This window comes from Aethalodelphis obliquidens, unplaced genomic scaffold (genome assembly GCF_003676395.1).
Source record: "Aethalodelphis obliquidens isolate GAN/ISIS:26980383/991018 unplaced genomic scaffold, ASM367639v1 scaffold11, whole genome shotgun sequence".
Taxonomy (NCBI): Eukaryota; Metazoa; Chordata; class Mammalia; order Artiodactyla; family Delphinidae; genus Aethalodelphis; species Aethalodelphis obliquidens.
This window is the reverse complement of record NW_020837955.1, coordinates 18,403,153-18,421,241: the sequence shown is the minus strand read 5'-3', so window position 1 is coordinate 18,421,241 and position 18,089 is coordinate 18,403,153. Positions and strand designations below refer to the sequence as shown.

The following is an 18,089-nucleotide window of genomic DNA, read 5'->3' as shown; positions in this document are numbered from 1 at the left end:
TTAAGTGTAATTAGCAGTAATATAAATAAAACATAATATTTGGATTATTAATATCTATTCATTATTTATCTATCAGATAAAGATAAACATTGTTCATGTTATCTAGAGCGAAAAATCCCCTTATGCCCTTTATATTCTGTTGATATTCAACAGAAGTATAAATGTATGTTTACTAAGATTACAACACCATAATTATTAATGAGGATTATGAAAACATGCAAACATATTAGAAATAAAAATACAAGTGAAGGCAATTATCTTAAACCTGCCTCTGAAAATATGTAGAAAGCATCCTTTTCAAGCAGTGTTCGAGAATGCGGGAAACAGTATATGGGAAACTACTTTAGTCACCACTGATGAAATCTGCAAACCCATGAACTGAAGAGAATTTTTATCTTAGTCATTATCAGAGAAAAAAATGCTGAACAGCTGGGTGGCAACACCACCACCAGTGGTCCCTTATACTAGCAGAGCTAGCCTAAAGATATTTTGTTTTCCATTCACCTCAGTGCAAAGTGATCATTTATTTAGTGTTACAAATATGTAACACAGTACAGGAGCAATCTCATGGCTCATGGCTGAGAAATTATTGTTCTTGTACTATAATGTCAAAATCCACTAAAATTTGATCACTAAAACCAACAATACTGTAAAATTTTTTAAAATTAAAAAACAACACATAAAACCTCAAATTTATTCTTTTATCCTAGAAGGTCCTTCTACAATAGTAAAATATGATTTCAGCCTTGGCTGCAGATGGATTTTAAGACTCAAGATCACTTGGTCAAAATGCAGTACACCTCTAGAATGTATAAAAAACAGAGTTTTACATGAAACCTGAAGAAGAATGAGTCAGAACTGTCTCTCTGTACCTGCTTTTTCATCTCTAAAAGTAACCACCTTATAAGGATGTGAATCAAATGATTAAAAGCATGGCGCACAGTAAGTGCTCAATAAATGTTGGCTATTATCAGTATGTCCAATGTATCTTACTGATTGTGGAAATTTGTAAAGCCCATTTTTCAAAGTCTGCAGTTATAGCAGAAAAAGAAATTTGATACACCAGACTATTCTGAACAGTTGGCATTTCTGGGGGCCTTTCATTTTCTATGTTATACATTTCTGCGGTGTTTGAATTTTACACTGTTCTATCTTCTAGTTAAAAAGAATACTTTAAGAATTACTGAGTTAACAGTAGCTGTTTGTTATTATGTATTTTCTCAATCAACAGTTACTGAAAGTACAAATTAATATCATGTAGGTGTCCTTGAATTTGATATTAAAAAGGGACCTTTGTATTTGAAAAATTAAGAAACAGTTTTAGACCTTGATAACAGTTTCAAACTTAAACAAAGCATCTATAATATCAAGACCTCAGTCCATAATTCCAAGAATTTAAGATTATGCTTCTTAATGTAGCCAAGGATTCAGAAGTAGAACACTGAGTACCAATATGAAAAGCACATTGTTAGGAACTCTTGAAGAAGGCAGAGAAGAGTCAAGACAAACCACTGTTTACACATACTGAATTCAAGAACTATTCCTTCTGAATATAACATTACCAAACTTTTAACTAATCTGAGACACCTAATTTACCTCTAGGAAGGAAACTGCATATTTAAACAAATTTAAGTAAAAAACAGTTCCATTAAGATGCAAATTTATTTAAAATTCTGAAATTTAATTTTGATTCTACCTGAGGCAGGTTCCCATGAATCAGAAGAGGATCTTTTTCTTGAGAGAGGTCCATTTTCCTATTAGCAAAATGAGAAAAAAATAATTAGGAGTTGGGAGCAGTCAAGAATGTGAACTTTTCTTCATAATATTTAAACACAGATTTCTACTCTGAATAAAACAAGCACCAAATTTGGAGGTAAACCCAAACTTCTATAATAAAATATTTTAAATTCCTAAGTCTTTTCATAAAAATGAAGTACATTTGTATATGTAAAAATGTCAGTTTTCATAATGTAAATTTAGAAATTTTTATTAATAGCTCAAGATTAATATTAGAGCACTGTACTGTACTATTATTTTAATAAAGAAATAGCCTAATATTTGCCTATCAAATAGCTACAACTCTTCAACACTTCTGTTTACGTACTGATACACCACCAAACACTGAAATGTTATGAAAATGGACCAAATGTTACTAACTTCTATTGATCATTAGCAAATCTCACTGGTAAAGGCACCAACTTCCTTGCAAACAAACCCATGAGTTTACAAATATAATTTTCCAGCAGTATAAAATACAACTCCATTCACTCTTAGAATGTCATAGTTTGGTTTATTTTTGGTCCATCTGATTTTAAAATCTCATAGTATCTTATCAACATAGCACTTTCTTGATATCTCATCTTCCTTTAGTTGCTCTGTATGTAGAAAAGCTTTCTGAAACAGATGTACTTAACAACTTGACTTTCCAGGGGACAGGAACAGCTTTTATGCTAATTCTCAAAACAGAAGGTTGATGAGCTTAAGATGTATCTGGATAGTTTTCATCATATTCTAAGTTTTCTAAGACCCATACTCAACTACTTAAGACATATAACCTAAACTAGTGATTTTCAAACTTTAAAGTGCAGCGGAATAATCTGGAAGGCTTGTTAATTGCAGATTGCTGGACTCTACTTCAGTTTCTGGTTCATTGGGTTTGGAGTGGGGCCTGAGAATCTACATTTCTAACAAGTTCCTAGGTGATGCTGATGTTGCTAGTCCAAGGAACGTTCTGAGAACCTCTGTTCTAAACCATTTCCTGTTGTTTTAGATTTTCCATTCCCTCAAGAATCTCCCTTCAGTGTAGCCTAACTTAAAAATGACTGCACTTGTCTACAAAAAAAATGCTTACTTTCCTGATTAAGAAAGATCTTTGTTCCTGGTCTGAAAAAAATTATGGGCAAAAAACAATGCTTTACTAAGTTTGAAGGACAGTTGGAGGGAATTTAATGAAACTAGCTTCTATACAAACTGTGTATCAGTATTTCCCTAACAAAACGTACCAAACTGTTTCTTAACAATTATCAAACATTTTTAGATTTAGTATCTAAATATGATAAAATAGTAGCCAAGCTAATTCAGCATTTATTGCACATACCAGGTTTGAAAGATTACTATTTCCGGCTGTGACATCATTCTGTTTACTCTGTTCCTGCCTTGGTTTGCATCTTCTTCCTATACTAGAGGATTTTAAGGAAAGAGTGCTTGCTGCTGAGAAAGAATTTTCTGAGTTGATTCTCTGCTCCATTTGCTCCCTTCTCAACCTCTTTAGTTCTCTTTCTCTGCAGTAAGAAGCTAGAGACAACTGGAACTTAGCTCCCAGTGGGCTTTCTCCTGGGTGGTGCCTGGACAGGCTGCTCCTGCTGCTAAGACTTCTGGAGCTGTTCTTGAAGATGTCAGCTTCTGTCACCGCGGCCTGCTTTTTAGAATCTGCACTGATTTTGCCTCGATCTCCATCATTCTTCTCCCTGCTATTTTCATGAATGAAATGTGACTTCCTTCCCTCTGGAGACTGATGTTTTTTCTTCGTCTCTTTTGACAAGAGATATGAAGGAGGAACGTATTTTGTAACTGCCTTTGGACATTTGGTGGCCAGTGACACACAAGGCTGACGTGACTCATGTACACCATGATCTCTATGGTGCTCTTTAACACCTTTCATGAATGCCTCTAAGACGGGGCTCTTTTCTGATGGCACCCTTTTGGGTTTAGATCTTTTTGGTGAGGATAGTTTCCTTTCAAACTGCTCTGTCCCACTGATGGACAATCCACTTTCTCCATATTTGATGTTCGATTTTTGTGGAGAATCCAACATATGTCTATCTAAATAGCCAATTAAAACACATACACATTGTATGTTATTAAAAATAGCACAAACTATTACATTTGTATATTATAAATTATTATACTTAAAATATTAAACTATCACAAAAGTTTTCAAATTGATAATTAAATGATACACATATTATTGGGGGGGGAATTTAAGACATGATTTAATAGCCTTACTTTCACAAATCTCCCTTTTGTTACATCATGTAAGCTCCCTATAGCTCCACTTATGAAATAAGTTAATTTAATACAGAATCGAAATAGTATACATTATGAACATTATTAACTGGAATATTTTCAATTAAGAAAGCGTAACAGCAAAAAGTTTCTTCATGATGTTTAGAACTTGTTTATCTTTGTAAACAACACTGCATCTTCTTTATATTTTCTATTTTGAACACCATGTTTAATCAAATTAATAAATTTAGAGTAGATTTAAAAATTGACTCCATCTTCCTCCCCAAAAGATCCCACAAAAAATGCATTAACAGTATACATACCTTGTTTTGAAGCTGGTTTGAAGAAATCTATAATTGACTGCTTCCTGAAAATAAAAGCATAACTAATATGGGATCACATTAGCAAATATTAAAACTTCAATAATTCAGATTAAGTGGAGAATATCAGTAGATTTATAGACTATAGGCTGAATTTCACTATCTGGTTTAATCAAGTTCTGACAATGACAATAATGCTTTGCTAAACTGATTATAAAAAATTTTAAAAATTAAATTCAGCACTTCCTGTAGGAGTAAATTTATAAAAGCAGTATTGAGATTTATATACTCTATTGTACTAAAATGATAAGACTAGAGTGTGGATCTAAGAAATTGGTAGAGTATTTCCTAGGACTGAAAAGCTTGTTGCTATGTGGGAGAAGAAAAGAACTTGAGGGGATCTGATCCTATTCCTTCATATCTCCAGTGCCAGGTACAAAATAATGCTCAATAGATGTTTGCTGAACGAATAATGGAGATTATAAAAACTAAGTAAAACCTGAACAGACTCATAACAAGAGTAGATGGTAGAATGGCAAATATGGGTGATTTTGCTGGTCTGGAGAGGCAGATGAAGAGTGTGCTGGGCAAAAGAAAGAAAGGATCAAGTTCTAACCTTATATTATACTCTTTATACAATACAGTTAATGTTAATCTAAGTAACAGCAAAAACTGGAATGAATCGTGTTTCAAAATCTTAATTTTTTACTAAGAATTCTTAAGATATTTACGAAAATAATGCGTTGCCTGGGAAAAACACAAAACAGAGAAAAAGGAGTAAGTTAACAAGAATAACAAAAACCAAACTTTTAATTTTTAAGGATTTCTGCATCCTACAATGAACACAAAGTGAAGTAGGACCATATTACCATAATTTGTATTCTGATTTGTTCATGTGTTTAGAGTTGTCAACTGCATAGAGGGATGTTATTATAGGTTGAGCAACAAATCACCTTTCTGGCAAATTTTGCTAAAATGTATTCATTTTAGCTGAAAGAAAATAAGCAGTAGATGAATTTCCCTAAATATTTATCCACTATGAGCTTGGAATGCTCAGAGGAAACTTGAACAATCCAAGTCCTTTGAAGGTTATTCTTCTTCTACATCTTGTACTCTTTACTTGCCACATTAGAATAGCAATGCCCATTCTTAATGGTTTAGTGAGAGTCCACAATGTCTGTTTGAGATGCTGGTAGAAAAGCTAAGCAGCTATGAAATGAATGAGTGGGAATCTATGCATTTTTTTCATAAAATAAATTATATCAGAGGGTAAAAGAAGAAATACTAGAGGTCTGCAAAGGGGAGAAGGATGATGCCTTCAGTTACTGGTTGAATAGACAGACATGAGAAAGGACTAAAAAGCAGCTAATTAACTCAAAACAATACTGAATGTTTTTATGTTAATTACTAAAAGTAACACTGTATCTCTTCCCTAAAGTATTACATCTTTTTGGTTAATACACCTGAGAGAAAAATGGCTTTGGGTAAAACATACAAGAAACCTGTAAAATAACCAGGAATGTGACTTTCAAGAAAGAACAGTCCCCTAAGTTCATATGCACAGAAAGGTCCATTACTTATTTATAACTAAACTAATTATAACTAATTAAAAAATTATTTGTAACAGCACACAAACCCTTATCTGAAACTTTTGGGGCCAAATGTGCTTTAGAATTCTAAATTTTTTTTTTTTTGGATGCATTATGTAAAGCCCCCAGTGGGGTCTGAGACTGCACCCTATAAGCAAACACATTAGTATTTCTCCAGCAAAACTTACGGAAAAAAAAAAAAAACACACAAAAAACAAAAAACTTACGAACACTCACACCTAATGAGATAAAGACCATCTATAGCCTTCCATTAGTTCTGGTCAGGTTTGGCTGCCAAGTTAGATGTGGTGCCAAACTTACTGAAAACTTCGGATTTTCATAGCTTTCTGAATTAAGATAAGGGGTTGTGGACCTGTACAACAATATCTGAAGATAAATTTACTGTTAAACTTATGTTACAAGCTTTCAAACTTAAAATAAAAAAGACAGTACCAAGTGCGTAGAGAATTTAAACATGTTTTATTGTCAGAGGATGTCATTTGATTAAACTCCCCATCTCATTACATAGCTCCCACAAAATCTTTACAAAAAAATCTGGCCTCTTGGAGAGGCGTAAAGTTACTGAAGGAGAAAACATATCACATTCCAAATCTGCATGTTTTTTAAATTAAGACTTATCGTGCGTAGTGGACTTTAAAGCAATTCGTGGAAGGATTTTCCTCATCACATCTTACATAATATCACCCACAATACAGAAAAGGCTTATACTATTCAACCACTAGGATCAGTAAAACTGACAGCGTACAGAAAACCACTTAAATATGCACTTAGCAGCCAGGGCCCCGGGTCCAGCTAAAGTAAAGGACAAAAATCACATTCTACCTAAGGCGCGTGGTCCGTAGCCATCCAGGCTGTGGTCACTAGACCAAGAACAGCGTCCCAACTACAGAAAAGAAGACTCCAGCTCCCAGCAGCCCCCGCGCGGAGGCGGGGCGGTGGTTTGCCAGGCCCCGGACGCGGAGGCCTGAGCTCGCGGAGGATGGCGGGAACTGGAAGAGCGGCCGTCCGCAGTCCTCCCTCATATACCCTTGCCCCCGCGACCCGGCCCCTTCTCAAGCCCTCTGCACGGTACCTGTCCCCAGGACTCTCTGTTCTCTTTCCCGCTGCAGCAGGGGCGGTACTACCGGGTCTCAGATGGCAGCGCGGGGGCGACGACCCCGGGGCTGGGGATGAGGGGAAACCTGGCCTAGCGGGCATGCAGCGCCTTGTCATGTCGGCGCCGCTGGCGACGGCGGCATGTGCTGTGGCTGGAGAAGTTGGGTGCGTGGTTGCCGTCTTGCTGCTGGGACTCGGGGAGGCTGTCGGAGCAGAGGTGGGCGGCACCCCCTTCTCTCTTCATGGCGGTTCTCTCTCTTCGGAAGTGACTCCGGTGTGAGCGGGAAGGAACCTGAGGACCAACAGGGGGCGGGTCTTACTTGAAGCGTCGCGTTCTGATTGGCTTGCACGTCGGTCATTCCTGTTGTAGCGCAATAGAAAGCCGCAGCCTCTCAGGAGAAGGCGGGGTTTCGGTGAGGGGGAGGAGAGAAGGAAAACTGCCCCTCGTCACGTGCACAGGGACGGGGGCGCGGGGGGTGGGGTGGGGGCGCCGCAGCCTCCGGGTCGCCTCGGCTTCGGCGGGCAGGCGGGCAGGCGCGGGCAGCAGAGCGCGCTGCGGCAGCTGGCGACACCCATCTTGAAGAGGGCGAAGGGCGAGTCAAACCCCGAGCTTGGTAGCTGACCTCAATGAAGATGGCCAACAGTTGGGCTTCCAGTGTCACACAGTTGTGCCTCAGAAATCCCCAGCTGTTCATTACATCGTCTCTTTAACATCTTAGGCCAAAGTGCCCTGATGCTGTCACCATTTCCTCGGTAGTCTGCTCAGCCCAATCTGAAGACTTGTTCATTCTGTGAGGGTTCTTGCTAAGTGCTGGGGGTGGCTCCTTTTTCTCTTTTAAAGAAGAAAAAAAACCTCATTGAAATAAAGACTTTTTATTCCACAAACGCATTTTGTTTCTCAGTTGCTGAAATGAGTTATCCATAAAACCTCTGCAGCCAGATTCCTGGGAGATTTCTGAAAGGAACATAGGCTCAGCTTTCAATTACCCATGTTAAGTGTGGAGAGCATAGGTTAGTGAAAACTGCCAGCAGCCTCCAATCCCCCTTTGCAAAGGGCTTGTGCTTTGGAGGCTGTTAGCATTTTCCCTACAAACTGAGAGGCTGGTCAGAGTATCTCTGAGCTTGTTTCCACATCTATAAAATGGGCATTCTACTTTTCTGGGCAATTGTAAACCATAAAAATGGTAAGCAATGCAAAGTGCACAGCTCAGAGTCTCTCATGTAATAAGTACTGGGCAAATTAGTGTTCCCTTCCCTTGTCCTTTAGACAGACTCTTTTTTTTTTTTTTTTTTTTGCGGTATGCGGGCCTCTCACTGTTGTGACCTCTCCCGTTGCGGAGCACAGGCTCCGGACGCGCAGGCTCAGCGGCCATGGCTCACGGGGCCCAGCCGCTCCGCGGCATGTGGGATCTTCCCGGACCGGGACACAAACCCGTGTCCCCTGCATCGGCAGGCGGACTCTCAACCACTGCGCCACCAGGGAAGACCTAGACAGACTCTTAACACTTTAACTTACTACAAAATCTTCCAGAGACAGGTCAGATATTATAATAACTATTAACCAAAATATCAATCTCAAGTTTGTTCAAGCCTTAACTGTCAGACCTGTTCAATCAGTTGGATGGAACAAAATCTTAAATGACACAGAATTTAGACGGTCTTTAAAGTTTATTGTACTCAGATTTAACTGCTTTGCGAGCTAAGCATGCCTGACTGGCCTCAAGTTCACCTCCTTCCCTTCCCCGTTAGCCTTCAGGAGGAAGAATTAATGAGGAACAAAGTGGCTAACAGGGTGGCAAAGTGGAGGATAGAAGGTAAACTGAATGTACAGGTCTCTCATTCATCCCCAAAGTATATATCCATAGGTATATACTAGGTAGCAGGGATGCAAGAAAGGAAATACTGAAATAAGAGGCATTTTTCTCCTTCTAATACTTGAGAAGTTACTGTACCTAGCATTGTTTCTTAGATAAAAAAAGAATATAATAAATGCTCAAAATGTGTTGAATGAATAGTGCCTTATATGTTTGTTTATTAAGGGCTTTTCACACATATTATTTCCCATCTCCTCTTATTGTGTTCTGTTGGATGTTACTACACTAGCAAGCTCCTGTTTCTATAACAGCACATCTACAAAACATTTAATCTGATTCATTTCATTGCATGCTTGGATCATAAAAAAGAGTAATGCATAAAAACACGTTCTGCATAATCAATTAGTTGCTTTTCTTGGATTATAGTATTTGAATCATCCAGCTTCCAAGGTGTCGCTTTAAAGTCTATACTCATGATACCAAACAGTAGTTTTTGGATTTTCTTAATCTGAGCAACAGATTATGGAGTTAAGTGAGGCAAGAAATCCCTAGATCAATAAATGGATATGGAGTCATAATGAAAACACAATTTAAAAAATCTCTTCTTAACAGTGAAGTAGTTATCCAAATCCTCAATAAGCATCAAGGCTCTTCTTTGTTTAAACTGTGTTTGAGAATGATACAGATTTGGGTTGCGGGGTGAAATATACTCAACATATCAACCAGAACTGCCGGGAGCCTCTAAGGCTCTTCCCGACCCCCCCCCCCCAAATAGTGCTGGTCAGTCTATTATGTGTTTATATCCCTTCTCTCACTTTGAATTTGTGTGTGTGTGTGTTTGTGTATGTGTATACACACACACATACATACACTGTGTGCACACACATGGTTAATGTAAGGGATTTTTACACATTACTTTGTAGTGGGCTGGAAATAGATGGCCTGGAAGCTGTACACTAGGTGAAAGATGTGAAAGAGCCAGGTATTTGCACGTGAGGAGACCAGGGGAGAGAAAAACTGGGGTGGGGCTGGGGGAAGAAAATGATGAATAAAGTAGACAAGACTGAATTAGAGACTTAAGACAAAACATCAGCCAGGATTGGAAAAGTAATTTAGAGAAATGAAGGCTGGATGACCATAAAAGGCTAGTTGGAGAAGATTTCTGGGCATGGGGATGAGGAAGCAAAGATCACAGGAATGGAGTGGCTTCTAGGCCTGAGGCTTCTATGGGGTACCCCTCAGCTCAGTTTAGCACCCTGAGCTGTTAAAGACAATAGGAGGAGCACAGACTCTGGCCTTGATGGGAAGGGATGGGGCAGCCACAGAAACAATGTTACTTGCACGACAGATCAAATCTGCTGGGAGCCTCAAGCCCAACGTGGGAGTCCTGAGAGGAGTGACAGTATAGCTGATGCCAGAGATCCCAGCAGTCACAGAGAGAAAACTATTTAGGGAGATTGGCTCACGCTGTACCTTAGCAGGCAGGGGCTAAGAGAACAAAAGGTCAGTAAATTGCGCAGAATGTTACTAATAAGCAGGGAACTCTACCTTTTGATTCAACAGTAATGACATACTTTTGCTCTGAGATTGCTGCACTCTGGAATAAACCCCAAGGCTCTTGTTGGAGGGTGCTCCACGGCAGGCGAGAGACAATGATGGGTTTGCTGCAGAGCTGCCTTGATGGTGGCCAAGAATGTGTGTGTGGAGGGGAGGGTAGAGGGTGACCTGGGAAAGGGGATAAGGAACAGACTCAGAAAAACAGGAAATAATTAACTTGAAAGCCTGACAGAGAAAGACCACGTGATGATCTGAAGGAGGGAAGGCGAGCTCCAGCATCTCAAGATCTGCACAAATCACTTTGTGAATGGATGCTGAACTCAAAACTGCCTAACAAGTGCTTGGAAAAAGCACTAGCTTGGGTCTTAGGGGCTGCTTGGGAAAAGCCAAATGTAATATAACATAATGTCATGTCATGAAACCTAAACTTCCTGGGAGTAATTAGTAAAACTGTGCAGAAGCAGATCTAATGTTAAGGAAAGTAAGTTGCTTGTTATTTCATTATGGAATGGTGCAAGATAGAGTTTCCCACACTTTAGAACACGAGTAACATATTTGTAAATTTTGACATACCTGAATGTTTCCTATATTAATAGTTAATTAATATTTTTCTGTAAATCACTTTTTAAACTTAAATACATTTATTTTAGAAGAAAACTTAAAATCATTTCCACAAGTGGAAAATCAGTATCACTTGGAAAGGGATGTCTTTTCAAATGGAAGCTAACTCTAAAAACTAACAAATCACTGAATAATAACTAGAAAAAAGTCTCCATGTTTCTTCTAGAGACATCTTGTTTTCTATTGGTGGTAGGTACAGATATTACCCATACATCTGAAATATAAAAGACTCTTTGGGAAATACTGGTTTTGGGAAATCCAGCCTGGAATCAGGTGTTTTTCACTCTGGGTTAACAACCCATTAGGTTTTGAAATTGGTGTAATGGGTCACAGACCACATTAAAAGAAAAAAGAAAGAGAGAATGGGATAGAGAGTATTGATGCACTGCATACAGTGTATGAGTATGTGTTTTGCAAGACTTTTACTTATTCAGTTGTACATATATATTTTATATGGCAGTGATGTGAAAGGTATTCCTGTGGCCCTACTGTAGGTGGTGGCATAAACTTTTGAAAGTTGTTGCTGTAATTTGTATTCATATTTCACACTTCTGGGTATTGGTGGCAATGAACAGCAGAAGCTGCTTGGGGGGCAAAAGATGGGCTTTCTTTGGTCACTCCTGCTGGTGGGGAGACATAACTCCGGCTCTCCTTATGCCCTTTTTTTTTTTTTTTTTTTTGCGGTATGCGGGCCTCTCACTGTTGTGGCCTCTCCTGTTGTGGAGCACAGGCTCCGAACGCTCAGCGGCCATGGCTCACGGGCCCAGCCGCTCCACGGCATGTGGGATCTTCCCGGACCGGGGCACGAACCCGTGTCCCCCGCATCGGCAGGCGGACTCTCAACCACTGCGCCACCAGGGAAGCCCTCCTTATGCCCTTTTAAGGCCATACCCTCCAGGAGTGGGAGAGGATTGTAGAGAGAGGCAGACTGTCTCTCCAAAGAAGCTTTCCTTTACCCCTCCCGGGCTGTAATAGCTTCAAGATGGGGAGGAGCGGCTGAAGTGGTCCTATCAGATCCCTCCTTGTCCTCAGTAATCTTGAGACTGCGAGGGAGAAATGGGAGAGAAGGGAGAATGATCCAAAAGAGGTGGAAAAACCTTATATCCCTTACCAACTTGCCCCTCACATAAAACCCCACCACCCTGGAAAGAAGAGAGTCTGTTGAGGATAGTACATGTGATCTCACACCTTTGCAATGCTCTTCCCAGAATTCATCACACCTATCATGACCCATAAAACCTTTCTTTATCGGGCTCAGACTTGCCTCTTCGGAGTCATTCTACCACCACTGTCCTTAAGCTGTAAACTTCCAGAGCACCAAAATACTGAACCCTCTATGCCAGGCATGATAAGATGGCCTCCTGAAGGAGCCATCCTTCATCTCCTTCTTTTAGCTCCCAAAGAGGTTTTTTATTTTTTTAAAGATGTGGGGTAACATTTAAAACTCAAGAGATTTCCCACAAAATTCTAGATTTCTGGCTTCAAGAATTATAAAGAGCGGTCTCACATTTATGTCCACAGGGGCTAGGTAGACGATATAAGTATGTGAATCAGGTCAGTTCAAGGCCCCCGCAGGCTGCTTGGCCACACAGAATGGATGCCAAGGCAGCAATATATGGAGTAATTTAGCTGAACTCTCAACACTTGTAAACAATATAAACTGGTATGGAATAATCTCTAAAATATGTTAAGTGAAAAATTAAGTTGCAGAACAGTGTATGCTACAGTGTATATATATATTATGTTATTGCTTGTATAAATAAAAGGGGTTATTTGCGTGTATATGCCAAGAATATCTCTGGAAGGTTGCTGTGCTTTCCAAATAACTTCCTAATGCAACATAGTATTCTACTGTATGGATCCGCCATAATTTACTTAACTAGTCCCCCACTGCTGGCCTAGTTAGTTTCCTTTCAGCCTTATGTTACTGATAATGATGCAACAAATACCTTTATACATCCACCTTTGTGAACATAGAAACATATCTCTAAGATACATTGGGAAGGGAATTGCTGGGTCAAAGGACATATACATTTTATATTTTGATAGACCTCAGCCATTGGCCCTTTTAAGTGTCTAACTTGAGCATAGGTAAATAAGCTCATAACAGCAGTTGCCTCTGGAGAGAGGTTTTCCCCTAGTTGTGAAATTTATATTTTACCCGGTGCATATATTACTTTTCCAAAGAAACACATATGTCTATCTCTATCTATCTATCTATCATAAAATAAAAGGTCAATGGTTTTTGATGAAAAATTACACAGTGTTACATTAATTGCTTTCCATGAAGACTTCACCAGATATGTTCCACTATTTCTGTTAGCATTTGCTCATTTCTCCTTCGTCTCCCTCCTGTGGAACCTTGCCACTGACACCCCTATTCCTACCCGCCCCTTTCAGGCAGCGTGGAGCCTATTAAGTTATGTTGCCTGACCAGGGATTTGGTAGTACAAACATTTGTTGTTGGGTTCTCAAACTCAACGTGTCTTAAATAGAACTAATTATCTTCCCTCCCTGACCTCCAGATTTGATGTTCTCTCCTCCTGTATTTCTTATCTCAGTGAATGGTGTCATCATCTTCTCTCACCTGTCACTCCAACCAGAAACCTGGGAGTCTTACTAATCTCTCCCCTCCGTCACCCTCAACCCCCACCTGTTATGTCACCAAGTCAATGGTTTTGCTAAATATCACATGTATGCTTTCTTTTCTCTTAAAAACACATGTTCACACCTACCCATCCACCCATATTTGATTCTTTGTAGAAATGTAAAAGATATAGACAAATACAAAGAATAATATTACAAACACATATTCACCATTCTGAACTCACAACTGACTGTTAAAATTTTAACCAGTTACTTCTCTTTTCTGGTTTTCTTTATTTTTATAATAAACATTACAGGAGTAGCTAAGTCTCTTTTTATTGACACTGCAGTTTAATTCCCTTCTCCCCTACTCCTGTGATTTTTCAAATCCACAAGCCTCAGATTCTTCAGTTTTTACATACATGTATAGCTCATCATAAAGAATATAGAGGATTATTTTGTATACGTTTTTTAAAAAATATGCACACATTTACATTTTATTTATGTATGCAGTCCATACATCACATTTTATTTGTCCATTACAAACAGTACTGTCACAGACATCTCTGTACATGTTTCTTTTCACCCACGTGCAAGAATTTCTATGGGTTATATAATCACAAGGGAAATTGCTGGGTCGTAGGGTATTTGCATTATCAAGTTTATTGTATGCTGCCAAATTGCTTTCCATGAATGGCTGAGTTAATTTGCAGTCCCACTAGAAATATATGAGAGCACTGTTTTCCTCATGTCTGCTCAAATATTTGATATTGTCATCCATTTTTATTTTTGCTAATCTGAAAGGTGAAAATGGTTTCTCATTGTTTTATTTTGCATTCCCCTAATTGGGTATCTCTTCATACATTTGGGAGTGGGTCATTTGGATTCTTCTTTTGTTAATTGCCTATTTCTATATTTCACCCATTTTATAAGCCCCTGTTTTTTTCTTATTGGTTTGTAGAATTTAAAAAATGCATATTTTGAATACTCAAAAATTCTTTCCATCCCTCCTGCTGCACCCCAGTACAGGTCTTAATCATCCTTTGCAAAGTCTCTTGCAACAGCTTCCAAATTGATCTCTCTGACTTCAGTTTGCCCTTCTTCATTCCATCTTCCACACTACAGCCTGATTGATCCTTCTAACAAGCAAATCTGAGCATGCCACTCCCAAATTCATTACTGACAGGGAAACAAGGCAAAATAAAAACGTCATCATCAACAACACAATTACCAAATAAACCAACTTTAAAGCCCTAAACTCTCTGGCATACCATACCAGCTACTCCATGATCTGATCCCTCTCTACCTGTGCGGGGCCATCACGCTGTTCCTCCCCATACATCTTATATCCACCCATTCAGAACGATGGTGTTGTCCATTCTTTGAACACATCAGCCTCACTCATGCTTCTGGGCTTTTGTGAACCCCAATTTGTACTGCTATCTTGTCCTCCTAGAAAAAATTTCCCTGACATCCCTAAAGAGACCTGGTTGCTCCTTGCTCAACTGTTATATGCACTATAGCTCCGCTATAGTCTTTATGATTTTGCATTGACATGATTTATTATATATATGTCTTCTCTCTAGATTGGAAGCTTCGATAGAACAGGGCTCTGTCTCTTGGTCTCAAAAGGCAGTATAGCAGCGTGGTTAGGAATGTGGGCTCTGAAGCCAAACTGTCTGGGTTTGAATCTTAGCTCTTTTACTGTTTGGGAAGTTGTTTAGCTTCTCCATGTCTCAGATTCCTCATTTGTAAAGTGGGGATAATAATAGTACATATCTCATCCACTTGTATTAAATCAGTTAATAAATATAAAGTGCTTATTACTAGCCAAAACATGAAAGCGACTAAAGTGTTGATTAATCGATGAATTGATAAACAAAATGTGGTATATATATACATACAATGGAATGTTATTCAGGTTTAAATAGGAAGGAAATTTCTGACATGTGCTACAACATGGATTAACCTTAAAGACATTATGCTAAGTAAAATAAACAGGTCACAAAAGGACAATTACTGTATATAATTCCACTTACATGAGGCACCTACGATAGTCAAATTCATAAAGACAGAAAGTAAAATGATGGTTACCAAGGGCTGCAAAGAGGAGAGGTTGGAGAGTTAGTGCTTAATGGGTATAGTTTCAGTTTGGAGAGATGAAAAAGTTTAGAGATGGATGGTGGTGATGGTTGCACAACAATGCGAATATACTTCATGCTACAGAACTGTACACTTAAAAATGGTTAGGGAATTCCGTGGTGGTCCAGTGGTTAAGACTCCACACTTTCACTACCGAGGGTGAGGTTTCGATTCCTGGTAAGGGAACTAAGATCCCATAAGCAGCATGGCACAGTCAAAAAAAAAAAAAAAAAAAAGGTTAAAATGGTAAATGTTATGTATTCTTTATCACAATAAATGAAAAAAAGTGCTTATAATGGTGTCCAGTATATAGTAGGTGTTCAATAAAGGTTAATTCTGATTATCTCTATTAACAACCCATTATTAATAACCATTATTTATTCATGGTAGGCACATAGTATTTTTGCATGAATGCCTTGTCCACCCACTCTGGATATCTTAATGCTATCTTCAGAATTAGGACTGAGAATGTTGAAACACTTTTCCACTGTCCTTGAGGTGTTACAACCTCCAAGGGGGCTAGCTCCTACAGCTGGGTCAGTTCCCCCAGTATGTCTCCTGTCCAGTCCTAACTTCCTCTGATTTCCTGACACAAGGCCAATTCCTCAGAAGGAGATTCCTAGGGCAAGAGGATGTACTTGGTGTAGGAGCAATGCTAGCCTAGGTGACACTTGGGCATCCCCAACTATAATTTCAGGAGTAACTCCCACTGTTCACTTAATCCTGGCTTGAGTTCTTGGTCAGTAGTGACCCCCGCTTCCTTCCTTCTTTCCCCAGCTCATCCGTCCCAGCCACCTAGCTACCATACCAGAAATAAGTGGAGGCATTAGAAAAATACATTACGTTAAATGAATCTGAGAACATTCTTAGCACTTGAAGAACCTGTGCTAATTCCACTCCAGGCCTCTCCAAGCCACTGACCAAATCTGCACTTTCTCTCTTCTCTTCACCCTAGATGCAGGCTTCAGTCTGAGGTCTCAACATGTGGTAAACCCAAACCATCCGTTCCAAGATTCCTCCAGAATCCAATTTCCCATGTTGGGGCCTCAGATGGTATTTACCATCATGTTCTCTTTTGGAAGTCTTTCAAGCACAAAATTCTCACTTTGTGTTCTTATGACCAGAATAGAAACAAACCTTTCCTGGGTAGTTGAGAGCAGGAGAATATGCTTTGTTTTTGTTTTTTAGAGCACAGCCTAGAAATGCCATGCCTGTTTTTCTAGAGGCCCTTGGAGTGCTGCTGGCTTAGATCACAAATGAAAAATTCAGATGTGGACAGGTGTGAAAGTCAAGGGCTCAGCCTGGGGGATTCTGGGTGTCTCCAATTCAGCAGAACAAATGGCAAAACAACAGGTGTCCACAGATGTACCGACCCATGAGGCACTCATACCCAAAGCTCGCCTTGGGATTGAATTATCTCATTGAAATCTGCCCCCTCTTTGTGCGGCCCCCATCACCTAATCTCTGCAGGGCTTGGGAAATTATGCATTCTGCTGGCCTTATATTACAGGTACCAGGAGGTTATGTGTGACTCACCCAGGATTAGCTGGCTTTAGGACTAAAAGTTCTGACATTTTCAAGCTGTTTATTAGTCATAGAATGTTGCAGCCTACCTACAGATGTTGCATAATAATGAAAAACTATAGTTGGAGCAAATGCTTGGGGGTGACCACAACTGACAGGACAGAGAACTGTGGAACTGGGAACCCAGTCTAGGGTCTTCAGGGCCGTAAAGCGTTGTCTTTTTTAAAAAATATTTATTTATTTATTTTATTCTTGGCTGTGTCGGGTCTTAGTTGCAGCAGGCGGGATCTTTCATTGTGGTATGTGGACTTCTCTCTAGCTGTGGTGTGTGGGCTCACGAATTGTGGCACGAGGGTTTAGTTGCCCTGCAGCATGTGGGACCTTAGTTCCCTGACCAGGTATTGAACCCATGTCCCTTGCATTGGAAGGCAGATTCTTTACCACTGACCACCAGGGAAGTCCCTGTAAAGTGTTGTCTTGAAATAAGACATTTGCAGGCTGGGGAAGAAGGAATACTATGGAAAAAGAATCAGTATGACTTTTCCTAATTAGGGGATCAGAAATGGTGCTGGTAAACCTTGGAAATTAGGTATTCCATTTACTGTTTCTTAAGGTAGACAGAAACCAGAGCCAGGAACTATTAAAGTAAAAACTTTACAAGCTTTGTACCATCCCATATTTGTTCTTACTGTTATTCTGTGTTTGTTTCTTGGAGTGATGGCACAGAACACAAAAAACCGAAAAAACCTGTGTGCTAGTCATCAGGAGCACCAGCAAAACAGGGAGCTTAGATAACTCCATGCTGCTCCTTAGCC

At 39.5% G+C, this 18,089-nt stretch overlaps 1 protein-coding gene across 5 annotated transcripts in view; it reads right to left on the bottom strand.

Moving 5' to 3' along the window:
- The window catches only part of SLF2 (SMC5/6 complex localization factor 2), a 39,117-nt gene extending 31,809 nt beyond the window's left edge, over window positions 1–7,308 (bottom strand). For 2 of the 5 annotated variants that reach the window (XM_027112327.1, XM_027112328.1), the window contains exons 1-3: window positions 7,008–7,079; window positions 4,329–4,372; window positions 1,697–1,754 (exon numbers count right to left, since the gene is read on the bottom strand). Coding sequence is in view for 3 of the 5 variants with exons in the window: in XM_027112325.1 (XP_026968126.1) it covers window positions 1,697–1,754; window positions 3,098–3,822; window positions 4,329–4,372; window positions 7,008–7,147 (967 nt within the window). In the remaining 2 variants the exon portion in view is untranslated. Of the gene's footprint in view, window positions 1–1,696; window positions 1,755–3,097; window positions 3,823–4,328; window positions 4,373–6,375 lie in introns of those variants that run through there. The other 3 variants (XM_027112325.1, XM_027112326.1, XM_027112329.1) reach the window with 3 other exon arrangements.
- Window positions 7,309–18,089: the final 10,781 nt, after the last annotated feature.